The sequence below is a fragment of the Heteronotia binoei genome, chromosome 2 (assembly GCF_032191835.1).
Source record: "Heteronotia binoei isolate CCM8104 ecotype False Entrance Well chromosome 2, APGP_CSIRO_Hbin_v1, whole genome shotgun sequence".
In the NCBI taxonomy this organism is placed as follows: Eukaryota; Metazoa; Chordata; class Lepidosauria; order Squamata; family Gekkonidae; genus Heteronotia; species Heteronotia binoei.
In genome coordinates, this window is record NC_083224.1 from 11,078,780 (window position 1) to 11,106,170 (window position 27,391).

At 49.9% G+C, this 27,391-nt stretch overlaps 1 protein-coding gene across 1 annotated transcript in view; it reads left to right on the top strand.

Annotated features, from left to right (window-relative positions):
* The first annotated feature begins 4,449 nt into the window (after positions 1 to 4,449).
* Positions 4,450 to 27,391, top strand: part of CSNK2A1 (casein kinase 2 alpha 1) — a 60,651-nt gene continuing 37,709 nt past the window's right edge. Inside the window, exons 1-2 of the mRNA XM_060230578.1 lie at positions 4,450 to 4,582; positions 25,348 to 25,557. Coding sequence (XP_060086561.1) covers positions 25,457 to 25,557 — 101 coding nt within the window. The 5' untranslated portion in view covers positions 4,450 to 4,582; positions 25,348 to 25,456. The remainder of the gene's footprint in view (positions 4,583 to 25,347; positions 25,558 to 27,391) is intronic.

Below are 27,391 nucleotides of genomic sequence, written 5' to 3' on the forward strand. Positions count from 1 at the left end.
TTGTTGTTGTTGTTCAGTCGCAGAGTCGAGTCCGACTCTTTGCAACCCCCTGGACCAAGTCGCGCCAGGCCCTCCTGTCTTCCACCATCCTCCGAAGTCTGCTCAAATTCGCGTTTGTTACATCAGTAACGCTGTCCAGCCATCTCCTCTTTTGCCGTCCCCTTCTTCTCTTGCCTTCTGTCTTTCCCAGCGTCAGGGTCTTCTCCAGGGAGTGCTCCCTTCTCATTGGGTGGCCAAAGTATTGTAGCTTCGGCTTCAGCATCTGACCTTCCAGGGAACAGTCTGGGTTGATTTCCCTGAGGACTGACTGACTGGATCTTCTTGCAGTCCAAGGGACTCTCAAGGTTCTTCTCCAGCACCACAGCACAAAAACATCTACTCTTCTGCGCTCGGCCTTCCTTATGGTCCAACTCTCACAGCCACACATTACTCCTGGGAATACCATCGCTTTGACTATATGGACTTTTGTTGGCAGGGTGATGTCTTTCCCAGCATCAGGGTCTTCTCCAGGGAGTGCTCCCTTCTCATTGGGTGGCCAAAGTACTGGAGCTTCAGCTTCAGCATCTGACCTTCCAGGGAACAGTCTGGGTTGATTTCCCTTAGGACTGACTGAGTTGATCTTCTTGCAGCCAAGGGACTCTCAAGATTCTTCTCCAGCACCATCCAGCACTATGTTCATGCATAGAACCCACTATATTATAACCACCATCATCGTCGTCATCTCCTCCTCCTCCTCCTCCTCCTCCTCCTTCTTCTTCTTCTTCTTCTTCTTCTTCTTCTTCTTCTTCTTCTTCTTCTTCTTCTTCTTCTTCTTCTTCTTCCTGTATATGTATATATGTGTGTGTCTTTGTTTGCACCAGGTCACATTTTTAAAATCATAAGCTGCCTTGAATCCCACCAGGTAGAAAGGTGCTACCAAAAGCATGAAAGAAATTAAAGAAATACTATGTAAACATTTATACGTTGCCTCTTCAGAAACATGCTTGAGGCCTAGGGTTGCCAATTCCCAGGTGGGGGCAGGGGATCCCCCAATTTAGAGGCCCTCCCCCCACTTCAGGGTCATCAGAAAGCGGGGGGGGGGAGGGAGGGAAGGGAAGGAAATGTCTGCTGGGCACTCCATTATTCCCTATGAAGATCCATTCCCATAGGGTATAATGGAAAATTGATCTGTGGGTATCTGGGGCTCTGTGGGGGGCTGTGTTCTGAGGTTGAGCACCAAATTTTCAGCATTGCATCCGGTTCCTCTTCCCAAAATACCCACCAAGTTTCAAAAAGATTGGACCAGGGGATCCAATTCTATGAGCCTCAAAAGAAGGTGCCCCTATCCTTCATTATTTCCAATGGAGGGAAGGCATTTAAAAGGTGTGCAATTCCTTTAAATATTTTGGTCAGAACTCCCTTTGGAGTTCAATTATGCTTGTCACACCCTTGCTCCTGGCTCCACCCGAATGTCTCCTGGCTCCACCCCCAAAGTCTCCTGACTCCACCCCCAAAGTCCCCAGATATTTCTTGAATTGGATTTGGCAACCCTATAATGAGGTCCCTTGCAGGATAATGTCCAATAGCCCTCACCACCCCAACGCACCCTGTTTTTGTCTCATTCTCAAAAGACGATGTTCCTAGGTGTCACAGAAAATCGTTTTGGCCCCAGTCTGGCGGTGATTCAGACTTACCTCCGCCCAGGTACGCCTTGTTGGATTACTAGTCACTGTAATGAGGCAGATTTTGCACCTCAGGTTTCAAGGGTGTGGGATATACATCCACATTTTACAGAAGATCAGGACAGGGAAGGGCTGTGACTCAGTGGAAGAGCCTCTGCTTGGCATGCAGAAGGTCCCAGGTTCAATCCCCAGCATCTCCAGCTGAAAGGACCAGGCAGGAGGTGATGGGAAAAGCCTCTGCCTGAGACCCTGGAGAGCCAGGAGGAGGAGACATGGCTCAGTGGCAGAGCCTCTGCTTGGCATGCGGAAGGTCCCAGGTTCAATCCCCAGCATCTCCAGTTAAAAGGACCAGGCAGGAGGTGATGGGAAAGACCTCTGCCTGAGACCGTGGAGAGCCAGGAGGAGGAGACATGGCTCAGTGGAAGAGCATCTGCTTGGCATGCGGAAGGTCCCAGGTTCAATCCCCAGCATCTCCAGTTAAAAGGACCAGGCAGGAGGTGATGGGAAAGACCTCTGCCTGAGACCGTGGAGAGCCAGGAGGAGGAGACATGGCTCAGTGGAAGAGCATCTGCTTGGCACGCGGAAGGTCCCAGGTTCAATCCCCAGCATCTCCAGTTAAAAGGACCAGGCAGGAGGTGATGGGAAAGACCTCAGCCTGAGACCCTGGAGAGCCAGGAGGAGGAGCCGTGGCTCAGGCGAAGAGCCTCTGCTTGGCACGCAGAAGGTCCCAGGTTGGATCCCCGGCATCTCCAGTTCAAGGGATCGGGCAGGAGGGGATGGGAAAGACCTCTGCCTGAGACCCTGGCGAGCCATGAAATGGGGCCTTAGCCCAGTGAAAGAGCCTCTGCTTGGCATACAGAAGGTCCCAGGTTCAATCCCCAGCATCTCCAGTTAAAAGGACCAGGCAGGAGGTGATAGGAAAGACCTCAGCCTGAGACCCCAGAGAGCCAGGAGGAGGAGCCGTGGCTCAGGGGAAGAGCCTCTGCTTGGCATGCAGAAGGTCCCAGGTTCAATCCCTGGCATCTCCAGTTAAAGGGACCATGTAGGAGGTGATGGGAAACACCTCAGCCTGAGACCCTGGAGAGCCAGGAGGAGGAGCCGTGGCTCAGGGGAAGAGCCTCTGCTTGGCATGCAGAGGGTCCCAGGTTTAATCTCCGGCATCTCCAGTTAAAAAGACCAGGGAGAAGGTAATGGGAAAGACCTCAGCCGGAGACCCTGGAGAGCCAGGAGGAGGAGCTGTGGCTCAGGGAAAGAGCCTCTGCTTGGCATGCAGAAGGTCCCAGGTTCAATCCCCACCATCTCCCATTAAAAGGACCAGGCAGGAGGTGAGGGGAAAGACCTCAGCCTGAGACCCTGGAGAGCCAGGAGGAGGAGCTGTGGCTCAGGGAAAGAGCCTCTGCTTGGCATGCAGAAGGTCCCAGGTTCAATCCCCACCATCTCCCATTAAAAGGACCAGGCAGGAGGTGAGGGGAAAGACCTCAGCCTGAGACCCTGGAGAGCCAGGAGGAGGAGCCGTGGCTCAGGGAAAGAGCCTCTGCTTGGCAAGCAGAAGGTCCCAGGTTCAATCCCTGGCGTCTCCAGTTAAAAAGGACCTGGCAGGAGGTGATGGGAAAAATCTCAGCCTGAGACCCTGGAGAGTCTAGCTCAGTGGAAGAGCCTCTGCTTGGCATGCAGAAGGTCCCAGGTTCCATCCCCGGCATCTCCAGTTAAAAGGGCCAAGCGGTAAGAGATGGGAAAGATTGCTGCTCCCTGGAGAGGCGCAGCTGCCAGTCTGCGTAGACAAGATCGACTCAGTTGAGAGCATCTTCCCGCGTCAACGATCCCCTTGCAGGAGGTAAGGAGAGTGCTTAAAACTGCTGGGAATCATGGGTTGGCATCGGGGCGATGAAAGACGTACGTCAGGGCAGCATGGGCATGCGAGGATAGTTGCTGACGGGGCTGGAACAGCCTGTCTCTTACGTGCACGAGAGCACTGCCCGGTGACTTCCACGAGAGCAATGCCAAGGCCCTCCGGCTTTGGTGTGGCCTTTGATCTTCGCCACTCCCAAGAAGAGAACTGACATTGCCATTGGGAATAATGAAGGATAGGGGCACCTTCTTTGGGGGCTTGTAGAATTGGACCCCCCCGGGCCCAATCCTTTTGAAACTTGGAGGGCGTCTTGAGGAGAGGCACCAGACGCTTTGCTGCAAATTTGGTGCCTCTACCAGAGCCCCAGATACCCGTGGATCAATTCTCCATTATACCCTACGGGAATCGGTCTCCATAGGGAATAATGGAGTGCCCAGCAGACATTTCCTCCTCCTCCCCCGCTTTCTAATGACCCTGAAGCAGGGAGAGGACCTCCAAACTGGGGGATCCCCTGCCCCCACCTGGGGATTGGCAACCCTACTGTCCCTTCCCGACCCTTGCCCTCTTCAAGTTCCATCCTCAAATTTCCAAGCATTTCCCAACTTAAGAGTTGTCAACGCTAGCACCTCATCTATTTCATCTGGAGATCCACTGGAATAACCAGAGATCTGCAGTTCCCACCTGGAGGTTGGCAACGCAAGCTCCAGCGACGCCCCACCGCTGGAAGCCACGTAAAGATGAAAGCACCCACAAGGGTATAAAGGCAAGTACCAGGTTCTCCTCACGAGAACTACAACTCCCAGAAGTCGTCAGTAGCGACGCATGCGCACCACTTTCCCAGGAACTTTCCGGCAGAAACCGGAAGCCCGCCTCCCTCCTGGCGAACAGGGAGAAGCAGACGATAGAGACGCGCCGGCGGCGAGCGCGAAGGGCCCGCTTCCGCTTCCGGCCAGCCTCGCTCTGGTCCCTGCGGCTGGCGGCCGAGCCTTGTGCCTCCGCCATATTGTCTGTGTGAGGCCGGCGAGGGAGGGAGGCGGCAGGCGGGCGGGGGCCGGGACTGCGGCGGCCTCAGGTAACCACACTTGGGGGGCGGCGGCGGGGAAACCCGGGGGCGGAAGCCACCTGAGGAGGGGGGAGCGGAGTAGGGTTGCCAATCCCCAGGTGGGGGCAGGAGATCTCCCGGTTTGGAGGCCCTTCCCCCGCTCCAGGGCCATCAGGAAGCGGGCAGCGGGAGGGAAATGTCTGCTGGGCACTCCATGATTCCCTACGGAGACAGATTCCCATAGGGTATAATGGAGAATTGATCTGCGGGTATCTGGGACTCGGGGGGGGGGGTCTGTTTTTTGAGGTAGGGGCACCAAATTTTCAGCATGGCATCCAATGCCTCTCCCCAAAATACCCCCCAAGTTTCAAAAAGATTGGACCAGGGGGTCCAATTCTATGAGCCCCCAAAGAAGGTGCCCCTGTCCTTCATTATTTCCAAAGGAGGGAAGGCATTGAAAAGGTGTGCTGTCCCTTTAAATGTGATGGCCGAGTTCCCTTTGGAGTTCAGTGATGCTTGTCACACCCTTGGTCCTGGCTCCACCTCCAAAGTCTCCTGGCTCCGCCCGCAAAGTCCCCAGAGTTTTCTTGAATTGGACTTCGCAACCCTACTCGGAGGGGGGGGGCTGTTTTTTGAGGTAGAGGCACCAATTTTTCAGCCTAACATCCAGGGCCTCTTTCCAAAATACCCACGAAGTTTTAGAAAGATTGGCTTAGGGAGTCCAGTTCTATGATCCCCCAAAGAAAGTGCCCCTATCCTTCATTCTTTCCAATGGAGGGAAGGCATTGAAAAGGTGTGCGGGTCCCTTTCAATGTGATGGCCAGAACTCCCTTCAGTCTTCAGTCATGCACCCCAATGTCTCCTGGCTCCATCCCCAGAGTCTCCTGGCTTCGCCCCCAAAGTCTCCTGGCTCCATCCCCAATGTCCCCAGATATTTCTTGAATTGGACTTGGTAACCCTAACGGAGCTCATCATGGGTGGGTGGGACTTTTGACCTCCCTCTCTCTCTTGGGGGGTTCCTTTGCTTCACTTTCTCCCCTCCCTCCAGTCAGTGTCCTAATGGTGGGGGGCATTCTCTGCCTTGTAGATGGGGTGGGGTGTGGTGGGGGGAGGAGCCTTTTTTAGTATTGGGAGCATTGATAGTGGAAGTGTCATATGGGAAAGTCTGTATCTTGGGTGGTGAGGGGCGGGGGGGAAGATCTCGGATGGTGTTAGTGGCCACACTATGCCCTTGGTGTACTTTGGAAGGAAGACTGGCATAACTTTTGTCCTTTAGGCGGAGGACTGAAGAACCTTTATTCACTTTATTCAAACTGGAGAGCCAGTTTGGTGTAGTGGTTAAGTGCGCGGACTGTTATCTGGGAGAACCGGACTTGATTCCCCACTCCTCCACTTGCATCTGTTGGAATGGCCTTGGGTCAGCCATAGCTCTGGCAGAGGTTGTCCTTGAAAGGGCAGCTGCTGTGAGAGCCCTCTCCAGCCCCACCCACCACACAGGGTGTCTGTTGTGGGGGAGGAAGGGAAAGGAGATTGTGAGCCGCTCTGAGACTCTTCGGAGTGGAGGGCGGGATATAAATCCAATATCTTCATCTACCTCACAGGGTGTCTTTTGAGGGGGAGGAAGGTAAAGGAGATTCTGAGCCGCCCTGAGACTCTTCGGAGTGGAAGGCGGGATATAAATCCAATATCTTCATCTACCTCACAGGGTGTCTTTTGTGGGGGAGGAAGGGAAAGGAGATTGTGAGCCGCTCTGAGACTCTTCGGAGTGGAGGGTGGGATATAAATCCAATATCTTCATCTACCTCACAGGGTGTCTGTTGTGGGAGAGGAAGGTAAAGGAGATTGTGAGCCTCTCTGAGACTCTTCGGAGTGGAAGGCGGGATATAAATCCAATATCTTCATCTACCTCACAGGGTGTCTGTTGTGGGGGAGGAAGGTAAAGGAGATTGTGAGCCGCTCTGAGACTCTTCGGAGTGGAAGGCGGGATATAAATCCAATATCTTCTTCCTCTTCTTTATTTAAATGATGGCTGTAGTGTCATCTTCTAATCTGGACTTAAACGTATGTTATTCTACATTGTAGAATTGTCGTCCACTTGATGTAGCATACAGTGAGGTGGTTTACTGGTCTGCAGCCTGCATTTCCCTTCTTTTGGGAAAGGAGAATTTGTGGGCTTTCTTTTAAGAAAACTGTTCCGCTGGGTGAGACCAAAGCCTTGCATTTCTTTGTTTATTAGCTTCATTTAAGCTCCTGCCTTCCCCGATGGGGACGGAAAGAAGCTGAAAGCGTTCTGTTTTCCTCCATCTTATCCTCACAACAACCCTATGGGGTAGGCTAGGCTGAAAGCGTGTGATTGACCCAAGGTCACCCAGCAAGCTTTTTGCGGCAGCGCAGGGATTCGAACCTGTGTCTCGCAGATCCTAGTCTGGCATTCTCACCATCACGCTGCTTGGCATTGTTTCCGTGGATGGTCTCTGGGTACTTGCAGGGCGGGACGTGCCGTTTCGGCTTAGGGGTGGGCTTATACGCAGAGGCGCCGTTTATCTCTTATAACCTAGAGCTGCGGGTGGCCCCACGTTTTTCCAGTCCTTGACCAAGAGAAGTCGGTTTCCCCCAATCAGTTTCATAGTGCAGGGGTGGCCAACGGTAGCTCTCCAGATGTTTTTTTTGCCAACAACTCCCATCAGCCCCAGCCATTGGCCATGCTGGCTGGGGCTGATGGGAGTTGTAGGCAAAAAACATCTGGAGAGGTACCGTTGGCCACCCCTGCCGTAGTGGATTCTCTCGTGGGTCTTGTTATTTATCATTTATTTTATTTGATTTGATTTATTGGCAGCCTTTCCCCACGAATAGGACTCAGGGAAGCAATATATATGCAAAACATGATAAAGAAAAGTAGGAGTGTAGTGTGCCTTTAAGACCAACAAAGTTTTATTCAGAATGTAAGCTTTCATATGCATTCATACATCTTCAGATGAAGGGACCCTATCCCCGCGTCTGAAGAAGTATGCATGTATGCAAAAGCTTACATTCTGAATAAAACTTCATTGCTTTTAAAGGTGCAACTGGACTCCTACATTGTTCTACTTCTTCAGACCGACACAGCCGCCCACTTGGATCTAATACGGGGTTGGCCAAACTTGCTTCATGTAAGAGCCACATAGAATAAATGTCAGATGTTTGAGAGCCGCAAGACATGAACGGGCAAAGGAAGCTCTGGCTTTTTCCCTCCCCCCCAGGGGACCAGGAGGGGAAGGAGCCTCAACCAATGGAGAAAATCGAGGTTTTGCTCGGTAGCTTCTGTGCAGTTGAGCAAGCCTTGCAAGGTGAGCTGTGATGCAGAAGGAAGCGAGAGAGAGGGAGAAGGAAGCAGACAAGAGCCAGTCACTCAGGGGCCTGAGAGGAGCCCTCCGGGGGCCTGATTCGGCCCCCGGGCTGCAAGTTTGACACCCCTGCTCTACAGGGCATAGAAGTTGAGGCCTTTCCCCGACGTTGCCTCCTGGCTCTGGGATTCAGAGGTTCCCGTTTGGACCCCATGGCTAATTGGCTGCGGAGAGACCTGTCCTTCGTGAATCTGTTTTTGAAAGCTAACTATACCTACATCTTTCGGCAGTGATCTTTATTCTTCATTCCCGCCCCCCTTTCAGGCATTCTCATCTCTATGATAGGTTCCTGGGAGTGGAGTGCATGCCGTTGTTGTGTCGTCGAAGCTCAGTCTCTGCATACAACACAACGAGATAGTAATGAAGTGCACTGCACGTAGCGACTATGTTTAATAGATTCCCGCCGTCTGATGTGTCCTTAAAGAGTTTTTCCAGCCCTGAGTGTCTTTTCTCCAGCCAGTTCTGTATTGGAGCTGAAGTACTATAGGACTTTAATTTGGTCCTTGCTCTCAGCTGCTAGGACATTGTATGCGCAGTTGTGGAAGCAAGGAAAAATACCAGAGAAATGGGATTGGATTGTGAAAGTTTTATCGTGGAGTGAGATGGACAAATTACCGTAACTAAAACCTTAAGAGACTATGACCTAGATATATTCAAAAAGGAGTGGAGGAAATTTAAAGGATATATGGAGAAAGAGTGGAACGTAAAAAGATATTGGGCAATTTTTTAGCATGAATGAGAAAAGAAAAGTATTGAACTTTGATGGGTTAAAGGTACCTTTATAATCGAACTTAAATTCATAACTTCAGGGAAGTCAAGCAATGGAGGGAGGGAGGGTTGAAATATCATATGGGTTAGAGATAGAAAAGATATAATTAAATACTGTATTGGAGCTGAAATACTGCGATGGGCAGAGCTACTTCCGATCGCGAGCGACGGATAATTTTATTTCGCGTTCCTGCATCGCCTTTCCAGCCGGCTCAGGGTGTTACAAGGCGGTGGACGCTAAAACATTCGAAACGTTTCATTGCTCTAAAAAAAAGAAGGGGGAAAGATTTGAAATCCAGAAACTAATTCAGAAAAGAAAAGGGCGAAACGGACGGGCAGTAGGGTCAGGGTGGGCAAAAGGAAATACCCGTTTACGCCGAGAATGATTTAAATGTAGAATTCGCTGCCAGAGGATGTAGTGATGGCCGCAGCAGAAACAACTTTAAAAGGAGATTAGATAGACTCACGGAGGACAAGTCTACGAATGGTCGCTAAGCATTGTGGCTAAGGGGAACTTCCACATTCAGAGGTGCTAATCCTCTGAATCCCAGAGGCAGGAGGCAACATCAGGGGAAGGCTTCAGCCTCTCTGCCCTGTTGTTGGCCCTCCAGAGAACCTGATTGACCATTGTGTGAGACAGGAGGCTGGACTAGATAGACTCTCACTGGTTTCATCCAGCAGGGCACTTCTGATGTTCTTAGGAAGGCCTCAGCCTCTCTCCCCTGTTGTTGGCCCTCCAGAGGAACTGGTTGGCCACTGTGTGAGACAGGAGGCTGGACTAGGTGATCCAGCATGCCTCTCCTGATGTTCTTATGAAGGCCTCAGCCTCTCTCCCCTGTTGTTGGCCCTGCAGAGGAACTGGTTGGCCACTGTGTGAGACAGGAGGCTGGACTAGATGGACCCTTACTGGTCTGATCCAGCAGGGCTCTTCTGATGTTCTTATGAAGGCCTCGGCCTCTATGCACTGTTGTTGGCTCTCCGGAGGAACTGGTTGGCCACTGTGTGAGACAGGAGGCTGGACTAGATGGACCCTTACTGGTCTGATCCAGCAGGGCTCTTTGGATGTTCTTATGAAGGCCTTGGCCTCTTTGCACTGTTATTGGCCCTCCAGAGGAACTGGTTGGCCACTTTGTGAGACAGGAGGCTGGACTAGGTGATCCAGAAGGGCTCTCCTGATGTTCTTATGAAAGCCTTGGCCTCTCTGCACTGTTATTGGCTCTCCAGAGGAACTGGTTGGCCACTGTGTGAAACAGGAGGCCGGACTAGATGGTCCAGCAGGGCTGGATCTGATTCAGCAGGGCTCTTCTGATGTTCTTATGAAGGCCTCGGCCTCTATGCCCTGTTGTTGGCTCTCCAGAGGTACTGGTTAGCCACTGTGTGAGACAGGAGGCTGGACTAGATGGACCCTTACTGGTCTGATCCAGCAGGGCTCTTTGGATGTTCTTATGAAGGCCTCGGCCTCTCTGCACTGTTATTGGCCCTCCAGAGGAACTGGTTGGCCACTTTGTGAGACAGGAGGCTGGACTATGTGATCCAGAAGGGCTCTCCTGATGTTCTTATGAAAGCCTCGGCCTCTCTGCACTGTTATTGGCTCTCCGGAGGAACTGGTTGGCCACTGTGTGAAACAGGAGGCTGGACTAGATGGATGCTTACTGGTCTGATCCAGCAGGGCTCTTCTGATGTTCTTATGAAGGCGTGGGCCTCTCTGCTCTGTTGTTGGGTCTCCAGAGGATCTGGCTGGCCACTGTGTGAGACAGGAGGCTGGACTAGATGGACCCTTACTGGTCTGATCCAGCAGGGCTCTTCTGATGTTCTTATGAAGGCCTCGGCCTCTATGCCCTGTTGTTGGCTCTCCAGAGGTACTGGTTAGCCACTGTGTGAGACAGGAGGCTGGACTAGATGGACCCTTACTGGTCTGATCCAGCAGGGCTCTTTGGATGTTCTTATGAAGGCCTCGGCCTCTCTGCACTGTTGTTGGCTCTTCAGAGGATCTGGCTGGCCGCTGTGTGAGACAGGAGGCTGGACTAGATGGACCCTTACTGGTCTGATCCAGCAGGGCTCTTTGGATGTTCTTATGAAGGCCTCGGCCTCTCTGCACTGTTATTGGCCCTCCAGAGGAACTGGTTGGCCACTTTGTGAGACAGGAGGCTGGACTAGGTTATCCAGAAGGGCTCTCCTGATGTTCTTATGAAAGCCTCGGCCTCTCTGCACTGTTATTGGCTCTCCGGAGGAACTGGTTGGCCACTGTGTGAAACAGGAGGCTGGACTAGATGGATGCTTACTGGTCTGATCCAGCAGGGTTCTTCTGATGTTCTTATGAAGGCCTGGGCCTCTCTGCTCTGTTGTTGGGTCTCCAGAGGATCTGGCTGCCCACTGTGTGAGACAGGAGGCTGGACTAGATGGACCCTTACTGGTCTGATCCAGCAGGGCTCTTCTGATGTTCTTATGAAGGCCTCGGCCTTTCTGCCTTGTTGTTGGCTCTCCAGAGGATCTGGCTGGCCACTGTGTGAGACAGGAGGCTGGGCTAGATGGACCCTTACTGGTCTGATCCAGCGTGGCTCTTCTGATGTTCTTATGAAGGCCTGGGCCTCTTTGCTCTGTTGTTGGCTCTCCAGAGGATCTGGCTGGCCAGTGTGTGAGACAGGAGGCTGGGCTAGATGGACCCTTACTGGTCTGATCCAGCAGGGCTCTTCTGATGTTCTTATGAAGGCCTTGGCCTCTCTGCCCTGTTGTTCGCCCTCAAGAGAGACTGGTTGACCCCTGTGTGAGACAGGAGGCTGGACTAGGTGGACCCTCACTGGTCTGACCCAGCAGGGCTCTTCTGATGTTATTATGAAGGCCCCGGCCTCTCTGCCCTGTTATTGTCCACTGTGAGACCGGAGGCTGGACTAGATGGACCCTCACTGGTCTGATCCAGCTGGGCTCTTCTGATGTCCTTATGAAGGCCTCGGCCTCTCTGCCCTGTTGTTGGCACTGCAGAGGAACTGGTTGGCCACTGTGTGAGATAGAAGGCTGGACTAGATGGACCCTCACTGGTCTGATCCAGCAGGGCTCTTCTGATGTTCTTATGAAGGCCTTGGCCTCTCTGCCCTGTTGTTGGCTCTCCAGAGGTACTGGTTAGCCACTGTGTGAGACAGGATGCTGGACTAGATGGACTCTTACTGGTGTCATGCAGCAGGGCTCTTTGGATGTTCTTATGAAGGCCTCGCCCTCTCTGCTCTGTTGTTGGCTCTTCAGAGGATCTGGCTGGCCACTCTGTGAGACAGGAGGCTGGACTAGATGGACCTTCACTGGTGTGACCTATCAGGGCTCTTTGCATGTTCTTGTGAAGGCCTCGCCCTCTAGGCCCTGATGTTGGCCCTCCGGAGGATCAGGATGCTGGACTAGATGGATCCTTGCTGGTCTGATCCAGCAGGGCTCTTTTTATGTTCTTATATAGAGAGTAGAAACAAGAATATGGCAACAAAAGTTATGACTCAGATCCGTTCTCTATTGGAATGTTCATTGATTTTTGTAGATGCCTTAGGTGTCTTTGTGCTATTACCTGCGTAGCACAGGCTAGCCGGATCTCATCATATCTCAGAAGCTAAGTGGGGCTGTCCCTGGTTAGCACCGCCAAAGAATGCCAGACTCATGACACTGAGGCAGGCGGTGACAAACCAACTCCAAACGTCCGTTGCCCTTTAAACTCTACGGGATCTTCACATGTCCTCTGTGACTCGGTGGCAGTTTTTTTAAAAAGCGCTGATGAATTTTTAAACCGTCCGCCCATTTCTCGGAAGCTAATCAGCGCCCTTACGGCAGGCGAAAACCTCTGTTGCAACCCGTGTTCCCTCTAAGCTGCAGAGTCCCGTGAGCCGCAATTCTACTTTGCGAGCCGCTGGCGTTAAAGCTGCGAGTTCCTGGCGTTAAAAGGTGTGAACCGCGGCATAAATTGGTGCGCTCTGGCGTCATCCTTCCCGAGCGAAGACAAAAATGGGTGAGCTGGAGGCTAAAAAAGTCTGTGAGCTGGCTCACGCTAACTGAGCTTACAGGGAACACTGATTACGCCACTGGGGAGATTAATTAAGTTGTTTGTTTTTTAATGTATTATGTTCGGTTTCTAGGCCGCCCTTCCCTCGAGCAGGGCTCATGGCAGCTAACAGCATCATAGAAATAAAGGTAAAAGAAAAGGTAAAGGCAGTCCCCTGTGCAAGCACCAGTCGTTTCCGACTCTGGGGTGATGTCGCTTTCACAACGTTTTCACGGCAGACTTTTTATGGGGTGGGTTTGCCATTGCCTTCCCCAGTCATCTACGCTTTCCCCCCAGCAAGCTGGGGACTCATTTGACCGACCTCGGAAGGATGGAAGGCTGAGTCAACCTGGGGCCGGCTACCTGAACCAGCTTCCGCTGGGATCGAACTCGGGTCGTGAGCAGAGGGCTCCGACTGCAGTACTGCAGCTTTACCGCTCTGCGCCATGGGGCTCTTATCATAGAAATAGAAGTATCTTAAATTAAAAACAAAATGGTAAATCCCCACCTATGTCCTGTAAGTCCATTAATTGAACCTATGAAGCTGCCTTATACTGAATCAGTATAATCATCAAAGTCCATCAAAGTCAGTATTGTCTTCTCAGACTGGCAGCGGCTCTCCAGGGTCTCAAGCTGAGGTTTTTCACACCTATTTGTCTGGACCTTTTTTAGTTGGAGATGCTGGGGATTGAACCTGGGACCTTCTGCTTCCCAAGCAGACGCTCTACCACTGAGCCACCGTCCCTCCCCTAAATTGTGGCAGTATCCGTGTTTGAACACACGGCATACGGACAACAATTGCGTATGAATTTGTTTTTAGATTTGGTTTGGTTTATTAGATTTATATCCCACCCTCCCCGCTGAAGCATGCTCAGGGCGGCTCACAAGAGTAAAATCACGATAAACATTAATTATGCATTTTAAAGAAAAACAATATTCCAGGGGTGGCCAACGGTAGCTCTCCAGATGTTATTTGCCTACATCTCCCATCAGCCCCCGACAGCATGGCCAATGGCTGGGGCTGATGGGAGTTGTAGGCAGAAAACATCTGGAGAGCTACCGTTAGGCATCCCTGCAATATTCAATAATATAGCAGCTAAAAATAGAGATGTGAAGGCCCCGAAAAACTCCCCCCAAAATTCAGAAAATAACTGGGTTTGTTCCTGAAGCCTTTTTTTGTTTTGTTTTTTTTTCCGAAAAATCGAAGAAAAGAAAAAAAAATTGATTATGGATTTTTTTATTTTAACATGATAAATAAAATATTTTAAGGCAAGGTATTCAGATATTTTCCAGATCATTTCTATAATATATGTATGGTATCAGGTTATTTTAATTTCTGTGCACTGAGAACAAGTAAGTCCTAGGTCAAGCCTGTTCACTGAAACTTAGTCCTACACTCCCTTCTGTACACTTCCCCCCTCTTCCATTCTTTTTAGGAGAATGAGTTTTTTATTTTTATTTAATACTGTGGAGAGGAAATATGAATAATTGTCACTTCTGGGTTTCTAAAAATTGTTTTGCGGAGGGTTTTTTGTCTGTTCCACGTAAACTAGTAACCAGTTCAGAAGAGCGTTGCTCCGTTTGTTACAATTGCATATAAATATTATTTAAAAAGTAAATTCTGTTTGTAAGAATTCTTTGGGTCCACTGTATTTGTAATATGCTAGTTGTGATAATTCCATGGCAAGTGCAATTGTCCATAGTTGTATTTTATGTTCCGAAAGTAACAGAATGACTTTCAATCCGGAAAAGAAAAAAAAGCGCTAACGTAGCGATTTTTTTCAATTTTTCGAAAAGTTCTGATTTTTTTCTGGGGGGGGGGGAAACCCCGGATAAAAAAGGGTTTTTTTTTTCCTGAGCTTCAACATTTCCGGAAATTTTACATCTCTAGTTAAAAACAGTTTGGGGCTAAGATTATTAATTTCTGGTGGCGTTCTGCGCTCTTAGGTATCCTTTGTGTTACAATGGCAGGCGTTCAGTTGAAGGCTAACTGGAATAATACTGTCTCGCAAGCCTTGCGGAACTGGGTGAAGTCCCGCAAGGCTCTAACTTCCTCCGATAGTTGGTTCCACCAATACCGGGCAGCGAGTGAGAAGGCTCTCTCGCTGGTGATTTTTAATCTGTCCTCCCTCGGCCCGGGGATCGATAGAAGAAGAAGAAGAATTGCAGATTTATATCCCGCCCTTCTCCCTGAATCAGAGTCTCAGAGCGGCTTACAATCTCCTTTCCCTTCCTCCCCCACAACAGACACCCTGTGAGGTGGGTGGGGCTGGAGAGGGCTCTCACAGCAGTTGCCCTTTCAAGGACAACTCCAGCGAGAGCTCTGGCTGACCCAAGGCCATTCCAGCAGCTACAAGTGGAGGAGTGGGGAATCAAACCCGGTTCTCCCAGATAAGAGTCCGCGCACTTCACCACTACACCAAACTGGTAGATTTTGTGTTCCATATCTGAGTACTCTTTGGGGAACTTGTGGGGAGAGAAGGTCCCTAAAGTAGACAGCTCTTTTTAAGGTAATAACCAGGACTTTGTAGCGAATCCGGTACGCTATTGGCAGCCAGTGCAGCTCCTGCAGATATTTGGAGACCTTTTATAAAGACGTTTCAAACATTAAACCAGCGTCTTAAGATATGGATAAAACATTTAAAACAATGAAATAAAGTGTGTAAACGCAAACAAATGTTTCCAAAGCTGTCCTATATTATCCAGCCTCTGTCAGTGGAAAACTAACACAGCACACCGAAGGCTAGGGTAGAACCTCCCCCCCTCCTCCCATGTGCTATTTAAAATATAATTTAAAAAAAATTACAGGGTGTTTTTACTCGGAGAAGCATTTAAAAATGCGATAAAGCCTGTTTTGCCACTTCAGGATTCTACCACTTATTTTCTGCGGTACGTGTAGAACGGCCGCCTTCAGAATGTGACCTGTTCTTATTTTTTCTCGCTAGCCTAAGAGAAGGTAGAGAAAGAAGTCCTTTTCTCCCTTTCTCACAGTACGAGGACTTGTGGACATTCAGTGAAATTGCTGAGCGGTCGGGTTAGAACGGATAAAAAGAAGTCCTTAACCCAAAGGGTGATTCACACATGGAATTCACTGCCACAGAAGGTGGTGGCGGTTGCCAGCATAGACAGCTTCAAGAGGGGATTGGATCAACATCTGGAGAAGAGGTCCATCAGTGGCTATTAGCCACAATGTATTGTTGAAACTTTCTGTCTGGGGCAGTGATGCTTTGTATTCTTGGTGCTTGGGAGGGGCCACAGTGAGAGGACTTCTAGTATCCTGGTCCCTCTGATGGACTTCCTGATGGCACCTGGGTTTTGGCTACTGTGTGACACAGAGTGTTGGACTGGATGGGCCACTGGCCTGATCCAACATGGCTTCTCTTATGTTCTTATGTGACTCAGTGTTGGACTGGATGGGCCATTGGCCTTATCCAACATGGCTTCTCTTATGTTCTTATGTGACTCAGTGTTGGACTGGATGGGCCATTGGCCTGATCCAACAGGGCTTCTCTTATGTTCTTATGTGACACAGAGTGTTGGACTGGATGGGCCATTGGCCTGATCCAACATGGCTTCTCTTATGTTCTTATGTGATACAGAGTGTTGGACTGGAGGGGCTATTGGCCTGATCCAACATGGCTTCTCTTATGTTCTTATGTCTGGGGCAGTGATGCTCTGTATTCTTGGTGCTTGGGGGAGCAACAGTGTGAGGACTTCTATTGTCCTGGCTCCACTGATGAAGCTCCTGATGGCAGCTGGTTTCTTTGGCCACTGTGTGACACAGAGTGTTAGACTGTATAGGCCATTGGCCTGATCTAACATGGCTTCTCTTATGTTCTTAGGTTCCCTGTCTCCCATTCACTTGCATCCATGGATAATATTTCCAATTTTTTTGGCAGTGGCCCCTAAAGAGGAGTGATTTTGTTTCTCAGGGGACACCTGCCTATGTTTCCTCCAAGCCACAAGCCCATGCAGAAATAGCTCTCTGTGTGGATTGTGGTCACCAAGGTACCTGACCTCTTGGATTGTCAGGCTGCAGCTCTTGTTCTTGTTGTTCAATCGCACAGTCGAGTCCGACTCTTTGCGACCGCTTGGACCAAGTTACATCAGGCCCTCCTGTCTTCCTCCGAAGTCCGCTCAAATTCTTGTTTGTTACATCAGTAATGCTGTCCAGTCATCTCATCTTTTGCCGTCCCCTTCTTCTTTTGCCTTCTGTCTTTCTCAGCATCACGGTCTTCTCCAGGGAGTGCTTTCCTCTCATTGGGTGGCCAAAGTATTGGAGCTTCAGCTTCAGCATCTGACCTTCCAGGGAACAGTCTGGGTTGATTTCCCTTAGGACTGACTGATAGGATCTTCTTGCAGTCCAAGGGACTCTCAAGGTTCTTCTCCAGCACCACAGCTCAAAAGCATCTATTCTTCTGCGCTCGTCCTTCCTTATGGCCCAACTCTCACAGCCATACGTTACTAGTGGGAATACCATTGCTTTGACTATACGGACTTTTGTTGGCAGGGTGATGTCTTTCCCAGCATCAGGGTCTTCTCCAGTGAGTGCTTTCTTCTCATTGGGTGGCCAAAGTATTTGAGCTTCAGTTTCAGCATCTGACCTTCCAGTCTGGGTTGATTTCCCTTCGGACTGACTGAGTTGATCTTCTTGCGGTCCAAGGGACTCTCAAGAGTCTTCTCCAGCACCACAGCTCAAAAGCACCTATTCTTCTACGCTCGGCCTTCCTTACGGTCCAGCTCTCACAGCCATACATTACTTCTGGGAAGACCATCGCTTTGCCTATACGGACTTTTGTTGGCATAACACACATGGCCCAGCAAGAACACTAGAAGCCCTCCCACTGTGCCCCCCAAGCACCAAGAATACAGAGCATCACTGCCCCAGAAAGAGAGTTCCATAAGAAGCCATGCTGGATCAGGCCAATGGCCCACCCAGCCCAACACTCTGTGTCACACAGTGGCCAAAAAATCCCAGGTGCCATCAGGAGGTCCACCAGTGGGGCCAGGACACCAGAAGCCCTCCCACTGTTGCCCCACCAAGCACTACTTTTTAATTATACAGCCTAGGTTTGCCATAGCTGTCCTCCCAAGGAGCCAAACTAGGCTTGTTTTTGAGGCAAGAGGCAATTCAGGGGTGGGTTTGCCGTTGTCTGCCTCTGAGTCACAGCCCTGCTGTTCCTTGGAAGTCACCCTTCCAAATACTACCCAAGGCAGACCCTGCTTAGCTTCCGAGATTGTCCGGGTTGTCCAAGTCAGGGCGCTGATGGTCTTCATGTGTGTACGTAGGGGCTTGCTTATTAGTGCCATAGGGCCCGGTTGAAACAACTGAAACCTTAGTCCAGGGGTGTTAAGTATGCAGCCCAAGGGCTGAATGAGGCCCCCGGAGAGCTCCTATGAGGCCCCCGAGCAACTGGCTGTCGTCTGCTTTCTTCTCTCTCTCTCTTGCTTCCTTCTGCATCACAGCTTGCTTTGCCAGGCTTGCTCAATCGCACAGAAGAGCTACAGAGCAAAGTCTCTTTCTCCATTGGCTGAGGCTTCTCCCTTGGGGAGGAAGTGGGGAGGGAGAGCTTGCTTTGCCAGGCTTGCTCAATCGCACAGAAGAGCTACAGTGCAAAGTCTCTTTCTTCATTGGCTGAGGCTTCTCCCTTGGGGAGGAAGGGGGGAGGGAGAGCTTGCTTTGCCAGGCTTGCTCAATCGCACAGAAGAGCTACAGAGCAAAGTCTCTTTCTCCATTGGCTGAGGTTCCTCCCTCTCCTGGTCCCCTGGGGAAGGAAGGAAAGAGCCACAGCTTCCTTTGCCCAGTTCCCTGGATCCCATGGTAGAGATACAAAGAAAGCACCTTTAAGACCAACGAGTGCTAATGTTTTAATGCAAGTTTTATTTAATACATTATTTTTTTAAAAAAAAAAATCTTTAATTGTGTTTGCCTGTGTCCTTTATAAAGTTTTTATCTTTGCTACCTAATCTTAAATAGGTATACGCACGGCCCCGCCTGAGATGGCCCGGCCCAACAAGGTCTCATTAATGTCAGATCTGGCCCTCATAACAAATGAGTTCGACACCCCTGCCTTAGTCGATGGACAGTGAAGTGAAGTCAGTTCTAAGTGGTGAGGCTGAATTGTAATATGTAAGGTCATCTTTGTTTATATGTGGTTTTAGGTTACTTTGGAACTCTCTGTCTGGGGCAGTGATGCTCTGTATTCTTGGTGCTTGGGAGGGGCAACAGTGGGAGGGCTTCTGGTGTCCTGGCCCCACTGGTGGACCTCCTGATGGCACCTGGGCTTTTTGACCACTGTGTGACACAGAGTGTTGGATTGGATGCGCCTTTGGCCTGAACCAACATGGCTTCTCCTATGTTCTTATGTCTGGGGCAGGGATGCTCTGTATTCTTAGTGCTTGGTGAGGCAACAGTGGGAGGGCTTCTGGTGTCCTGGCCCCACTGGTGGACCTCCTGATGGCACCTGGGGTTTTTGGCCACTGTGTGACACAGAGTGTTGGATTGGATGCGCCATTGGCCTGAACCAACATGGCTTCTCCTATGTTCTTATGTCTGGGGCAGGGATGCTCTGTATTCTTAGTGCTTGGTGAGGCAACAGTGGGAGGGCTTCTGGTGCCCTGGCCCCACTGGTGGACCTTCTGATGGCACCTGGGGTTTTTGGCCACTGTGTGACACAGAGTGTTGGACTGGGTGGGCCATTGGCCTGATCCAGCATGGCTTCTTATTCAACTCTCTGTCTGGGGCAGTGATGCTCTGTATTCTTGGTGCTCGGGGGTCACAGTGGGAGGGCTTCTAGTGTTCTTGCTGGGCCATGTGTGTTACGTAATGCAATGCCAGGTAGCAGAGATATAAACTTTATACAAGACACAAAGACATTTTTAAAAACCCCTTAAAACACAGCTATCACATTAGCACGTTGGTCTTAAAGTTGCTTTCTTTGTATCTCTCCCGTGCAATCCAGGCTCTCTCAATTGCACAGCAGAGCTGCTGAGCCAAGCCTCTCCTCCTTCTATTGGCTGAGGCTCCTCCCCCTCCTGGCACCCTAGGGAAGGAAGGAAGAAACCAGAGCTTACTTTGAAGGAAGCTATCCCTCCTCCCTCCCCTCCTCCCTAAGCCAATGGAGAAGATAGAGGCTTTGCTCTACGGCTTCTATGCGATTGAGCAAGCCTGGCAAAGCAAGCTGTGATGCAGAAGGAAGCCAGAGAGAGGGAGAAGGAAGCAGATGACAGCCAGTTCCTCGGGGACCTGATAGGAGTCCTCCAGGGGCCTGATTTGGCCCCCAGGCCACATGTTTGACACGCCTGTCTTAGGTGATGTGAAAGACCTCAGCCCGAGACCCTGGAGAGCTGCTGCCAGTCTGAGCAGGCAACACTGAACTTGATGGACCAACGGCTTGATTCAGTAAGAGGCAGCTTTGTTTGTGTTCCTTGGTGGGGTCTTTTTAAGTTTTTCGTCTTGTAAGCCCGCAGAGTCAATCCTGTTTGTGTGTGGTGGTAGAAAGTGCCATGAAGATGCAGCCAATTGTGGCTCCCCTAGTTCAGGGGTGTCAAACTTACTAGTCATGAGGGCCGGATCTGACATAAATGAATAATAAATAATAAATGCAATTTTGGGCTGTATCGACAGAAGTCTGGTGTCCAGGACACGTGATGCGATGGTATCGCTTTGCTCTGCTCTGGTAAGACCACGTCGGGAGTATTGTGTTCAGCTTTGGGCACCACATTTTAAGAGGTTTACAAGATTACGCATGGGATGGAGAAAGTAGAGGAAGAAGTCCTTTTCTCCCTTTCTCACAATACAAGAACTTGTGGGCATGCAATGAAATTGCTGAGCAGTCGGGTTAGAATGGATGAAAGGAAGTCCTTCACCCAAGGCTGATTAACATGTGGAATTCACTGCCACAGGAGGTGGTGGCAGCTACAAGCATAGACAGCTTCAAGATGGGGGTTAGATAAAAATATGGAGCAGAGGTCCATCAGTGGCTATTAGCCACAGTGTATATATATATATGTGTGTGTGTGTGTGTATGTATGTGTATATATGTGTGTGTATATGTGTATGTATATGTATGTATATGTCTGTATATATACGTTTGTGTGTATATATATGTATATATGTGTGTGTATATATATGTGTGTATATGTATGTATATGTGCGTGTGTGTGTATATACACACACACATATATTGGCCACTGTGTGACACAGAGTGTTGGACTGGATGGGCCGTTGGCCTGATCCAAGATGGCTTCTCTTATGTTCTTATATGACACAGAGTGTTGGACTGGATGGGCCACTGGCCTGATTCAACATGGCTTCTCTTATGTTCTTATATGACACAGAGTGTTGGACTGGAGGGGCCACTGGCCTGATCCAACATAGCTTCTCTTATGTTCTTATATGACACAGAATGTTGTACTGGAGGGGCCACTGGACTGATCCAACAGGGCTTCTCTTATGTGACAGAGTGTTGGACTGGAGGGGCCACTGGCCTGATCCAACAGGGCTTCTCTTTTGTTCTTATGTGACACAGAGTGTTGGACTGGAGGGGCCACTGGCCTGATCCAACAGAGCTTCTCTTATGTTCTTATGTGACACAGAGTGTTGGACTGGAGGGGCCATTGGCCTGATCCAACATGGCTTCTCTTATGTTCTTATGTGACACAGAGTGTTGGACTGGATGGGCCATTGGCCTGATCCAACATGGCTTCTCTTACATTCTATGTTCTTAAGAAGGATCTAGAGAAGCTGGAACAGGTCCAGAGGAGGGCGACGAAGATGGTTTCGTGCAACTGGTGGAATGTGCGGAACCCGGCTTCAGTCTGGCTCCTCTTTGCGTCACTTCTTCTGCACTGCTTCTTTCTTGTGAAGTTAGTTGATCTGGCATTTAATTACCAAAACGGCGCATGCTGGGCTCTCCGCAGGTCTTCCTGAATTATCTTCCTGAATTATTTGCCGCCGCAGATCACAAAGTGTGAAAATTAGGGTGAGCGAGAAGCACCCTATAGAGATGAGTCAAGACTGTTCACATCCGTTCTGGAGATGGTCTCCCGGAAGGCGGGGGGTGGGGTGGGGGGAGATGGCACACCTTGGCCGCTGCAGCTGCTTATTCAGGTTCCAAGTAAGAAAGCTGCTCCTTGAACTCGGATGGTTAAAAATGGACTTTGGTGCTGTGGTGAAGTGCACAGACTCTTATCTGGGAGAACCGGGTGTGATTCCCCACTCCTCCACTTGCAGCTGCTGGAATGGCCTTGGGTCAGCCATAGCTCTCGCGAGCTGTCCTTGAAAGGGCAGCTCCTGGGAGACCTCTTTCAGCCCCACCCACCTCACAGGAGTGTCTGTTGTGGGGGTAGAAGGTAAAGGAGATTGTGACCGCTCTGAGATTCAGCGTATTGGGTGGGATATAAATCCAATACCATCATAAATGAGAAATCCTCAAGGATTTTTAAAAAGTTGTTTGGTTTCTGTCATTTTTTTGGTCCATGATTATCTAGCGCAGCGGTCCTCAACCTTTTTGGCACCAGGGACCGGTTTTGTGGAAGACAATTTTTCCACAGACCGGTGGGGGCAGTGGGGGAGATGGTTTCGGGATAATACAATTGCGCACCTTATTTCTGTTAGTTTGGCGTGGTGTTTAAGTGTGTGGTCCTTATCTGGGAGAACCAGGTTTTGATTCCTCGCTCCTCCGCTTGTAGCTGCTGGAATGGTCTTGGGTCAGCCGTAGGTCTTGCAGGAGTTGTCCTTGAAAGGGCAGCTGCTGGAGAGCTCTCTCAGCCCCACCCACCTCACAGGGTGACTGTTGTGGGAGAGGAAGGGAAAGGAGATTGTGAGCTGGTGTCTGTTGTGGGAGAGGAGGGAAAGGAGATTGTGAGCCCGCTCTGAGACTCTGAAATTCGAAGTGGGGGGCAGGATGTAAATCCAATGTCGTCACCGTCGTCTTATTATTATTACATTGTACATTACATGGCCCGATTGCTAACAGGCCATGGACCAGTTCCGGTCCACGGCCCGGGGGTTGGGGACCCTATTTTAGACTGTTTCATCCAACTATTAGGAAGGAAGGAATGCAGTTGCTGGTAGTGTAGTCGCAAATTTCAGGTTCAAAGCAGTAATTGTTTGTTTGCTTTGTATTTTTGTGTTTGCACCTGAGCACCCGAAAGTTACAGTGACCTCTGACCTCTACTGGGGGTAGAGATGTAAAATTTCCTGAAATTTTGAAGTTCGAAAAAAATCCCAGGTTTTATCCGTTGTTTTTTTTCCCCGTGGGAGAAAAACTGGAGTTTTTGGGAAAAATGGAAAACAAATATGCTACATTAGGACTTCTTTTTTCTTTTCCAGATCGAAAGTCATTCTGTTACTTTAGGAACATAAAATATGACTATGGACAATTTTACTTGACGTGAATTATCACAACTAGCATATGAAAAATACAGTGTTATTCCAAACAGTTATTCCGAACAGAATTTACTTTTTAAAATGATATTTATTGGTAATTGTAACAAATGGAGCAACGTTCTCCTGAACTGTTTACTAGTTTATGTGGAAGAAACAACAACAACAAAAAAACCTGCACAAAACAATTTGTAAAAAATCTAGAAGTGACAATTATTCATCCTTCCTCTCCACGGTATAAAGTAAAAATAAAAATCTCATTCTGCTAAAAAGAGCGGAAGAGGGGGGAAGTGTATAGAAGGGAGTGTAGGACTGAGTTTCAACGAATGGGCTTGACCTAGGACTTGCTTGTCCTCAGTGCACAGAAATTAGAATCATCTGATACCATACACATTTTTTTAGAAATGATTTGGAAAATACTTGAACACCTTATCTTAAACTATTTTATTCATCGTGTTAAAATAAAACGTTGCATAATCAATTTCTTTTCTTCTTTTTTTCTTCAGTTTTTTTTGGGGGAAAAACAAAAAAGGCTTCAGGAAAAAAACAGGGGGGAAAGTTTTTTCACGGCATTTTTCCGTTTTTTTTTTTCCCGGGCCTTCACATCTCTGATCTGGGGGCAAGGAGAATATCCAGGAAAGGAAAGGCCCCCTGTGCAAGCACCAGTCGTTTCCGACTCTTGGGTGACGTTGCTTTCACATTTTCACGGCAGACTTTTTACGGGGTGGCTTGGCATTGCCTTCCCCAGTCATCTACGCTTTCCCCCCAGCAAGCTGGGTCCTCATTTTACCGACCTCGGAAGGATGGAAGGCCGAGTCAACCTGGAGCCGGCTACCTGAAACCAGCTTCTGCTGGGATTGAACTCAGGTCGTGAGCAGAGGGCGCCGATTGCAGTACTGCAGCTTTACCACTCTGCGCCACGGGGCTCTTCAGGGGATATCCAGAGATGTGGCCAGATCCTGCCGCTGGATCTGTATTTCAAGGAAGTCTTCCATCCAGATAGTTGCCACATTAAAACCCATGTTGCTTCCATCTTTTTTTCTTTTTCCTTCATTGTCTTCTTTGGTATAGAGGACTGACTTTTCAGTTGGCTTAAGATGTGTCTTTTATTTATTTGTTGGTTTCGATTTATAGCCCGCCCTTTCCCGAAAGGGCTCTGAGCGGGTAACAACAATTAATAACACAAGGTTAGAATCAGATACATATGGAAGAAGAAGAACTGCAGATTTATACCCCGCCCTTCTCTCTGAATCAGCAACACAGAGCGGCTTACAATCTCCTATATCAGTGGACCCCAACCTTTTTGACACCAGGGACTGGTTTTGAGGAAGCCAATTTTTCCGTGGGCGAGGGAGGGGGGTGATGGTTTCGGGATGATACAATTGTGCACTTTAATTTTGGAATGGTGGTGAAGTGTGCGGACTCTTATCTGGGAGAACTGGGTTTGATTCCCCACTCCTCCACTTGCAGCTGCTGGAATGGCCTTGAGTCAGCCATAGCTCTCACAGAGTTGTCCTTGAAAGGGCAGCTTCTGGGAGAGCTCTCTCAGCCCCACCCACCTCACAGGGTATCTGCTGTGGGGGAAGAAGATAAAGGAGATTGTGAGTTGCTCTGAGATTCGGAGTGGAGGGCAGGATATAAATCCAATGTCTTCTCATCATTATTATTACTACATCGTAATATATAATTAAATCATTATACAACTCACAGCCCGCTTGCTACCAGGCCACAGACCGGTACTGGTCCACGGACCGGGGGTTGGGGACCCCTGTCCTATATCTTCTCCCCCCACAACAGTTGCCCTGTGAGGTGGGTGGGGCTGAGAGAGCTCTCACAGCAGCTGCCCTTTCAAGGACAACCTCTGCCAGAGCTCTAGCCAACCTAAGGCCATTCCAGCAGGTGCAAGTGGAGGAGTAGGGGAATCAAACCCGGTTCTCCCAGATAAGAGTCCGCACACCTAACCACTGTCCCAAACTGGCTCTCAATATACAATATACCAGGGGTGGCCAACGGTAGCTCTCCAGATTTTTTTTTGCCTACAACTCCTATCAGCCCCAGCCAGCATGGCCAACGGCTGGGGCTGATGGGAGTTGTAGGCAAAAAAAATATCTGAAGAGCTACCACTGGCCACCCCTGCAATATGCAATCTAAAAAATAAAGCAATATACAATCCCAGAACAATACAACAGTCTGCAACCAAGCTCCCAACGTTTTAACATTTCCTGTGTTTGTTTTTTTACAGCTGGAAAATTCCGAGCACTCTCCGAGGCCCGCCCACCCACGGCCCACGTTTTGCGTTGACGTTGAAAGCGACGCCGAAGTTGGATCCGTGTAACCTGCCTCGCCCTGACATGTCTGGACCGGTGCCAAGCAGGGCCAGAGTTTACACAGACGTAAATACACACAGACCCCGCGAATACTGGGATTATGAATCGCACGTGGTGGAATGGGGGTGAGTGCCCGTGTTCGTTTAACGGCCAAGTAGGAGCTTCTTTGGATTTTGAGTGAGTTGTGTCGCCTCCCACTGGCGGCTTGTAAGATTTCAGAGTCCTGTTGAACAGTGTTACGCATGAAGCTGCCACTTACTGAATTTAGCCTGGAGAGGAGGCGGCTGAGAGGTGATAGGGTCACCATCTTCAAGTCCTTGAAGGGCTGTCCTATAGAGGAGGGTGTGGAATCGTTTTCTGTGGCCCTAGATGTTAGGACCAGAACCAATGGTAAGACCTCACCTGGAGTCTTGTGTTCAGTTTTGGGCACCACATTTTAAGAAGGTTATAGACAAGCTGGAACGGGTCCAGAGGAGGGCGACAAACATGATGAGGGATCTGGAGACCAAGTCCTATGAGGAAAGGTTGAAGGAGCTGGGCATGTTTAGCCTGGAGAGGAGGTGGCTGAGAGGTGATAGGATCACCATCTTCAAGTCCTTGAAGGGCTGTCATATAGAGGATGGTGTGGAATTGTTTTCTGTGGCCCCAGAAAGTAGGACCAGAACCAGTGGGTTGAAATTAAATCAAAAGAGTTTCCAGCACAACATTAGGAAGAACCTCCTGACCGTTAGAGCGGTTCCTCAGTGGAACAGGCCTCCTCGGGAGGTGGTGGGCTCTCCTTCCTTGGAGGGTTTTAAACAGAGGGCTATCTGACAGCAATGAGGATCCTGTGAATTTAGGGGGAGGTGTTAGTGAGTTTCCTGCCTTGTGCAGGGGGTTGGACTAGATGACCCTAGAGGTCCCTTCCAACTCTAGGATTCTATTAGGAAGAACTTCCTGACCGTTAGAGCGGTTCCTCAGTGGAACAGGCTTCCTCCTTGGGAGGTGGTGGGCTCTCCTTCCTTGGAGGCTTTTAAACAGAGGCTAAATGGCCATCTGACAGCAATGAAGGTCCTGTGAATTTAGGGGGAGGTGTTAGTGAGTTTCCTGCATTGTGCAGGGGGTTGGACTAGATGACCCTGGAGGTCCCTTCCAACTCTAGGATTCTATGATTCTATGAAAGAGTTGGGCATGTTTTAGCATGGAGGGGAGGCAGCTGAGAGGTGATAGGATCACCATCTTCAAGTCCTTGAAAGGCTGTCCCATTGAGGACGGTGTGGAATTATTTTCTGTGGCCCCGGAAGATCGGACCAGAACCAACGGGTTGAAATCAGGGCCGTAGCCAGGATTTTAAAGGTTGGGGGGGGGGCTTTTTAAAAAGTCAGGGGGCACACTTCCCCATCCACTGTAGGGCTTGCCGCTTCTCAGAAGCTTTCTGGGGTAGCGGCAAAAGCTGGAGGCTCTGAAATTGACCAAGCCGAGGCAGAAAACCCTCAAACTTTGGGCTCAGGAAGGGAGTGCGTCTTGCATGCAAGCAGGGGGTTTTCCTTCCACCTCCCTATCCTGCACCCTAGCGCTTTGCAGCCGGCCAGCAGCTCCATCCGTTCCCCTCCCGCCCTGGCCCGTTCCATGTGGCTTCCTCTACCTCCCGCTCCTCAACCTCCCTCCTCTTCAGCTGCTGCTTTTGCTCCTGCACTGTGCCCTGCTCAGCTCTCCCGGCCCTAGCTGCCGCCGAGGGCGCTTTGCTGGCTCAGCCATAGCAAAGATAAAAACAAAAAGCAGGGTGCACCCTGGAGGGCCCCCTGGGAGTTGGAGGGGCCCTGAGTGGAAGCCTGGGGGGCAGTGCCCCCACGGAGCCCCCTGTGGCTACAGGCTTGGTGGGAATTACATCAAAAGAGTTTCCGCCTCAACGTGAGGAAGGACTTCCTGACGGTGAGAGCGGTTCCTCAGTGGAACAGGCTTCCTCAGGAGGTGGTGGGC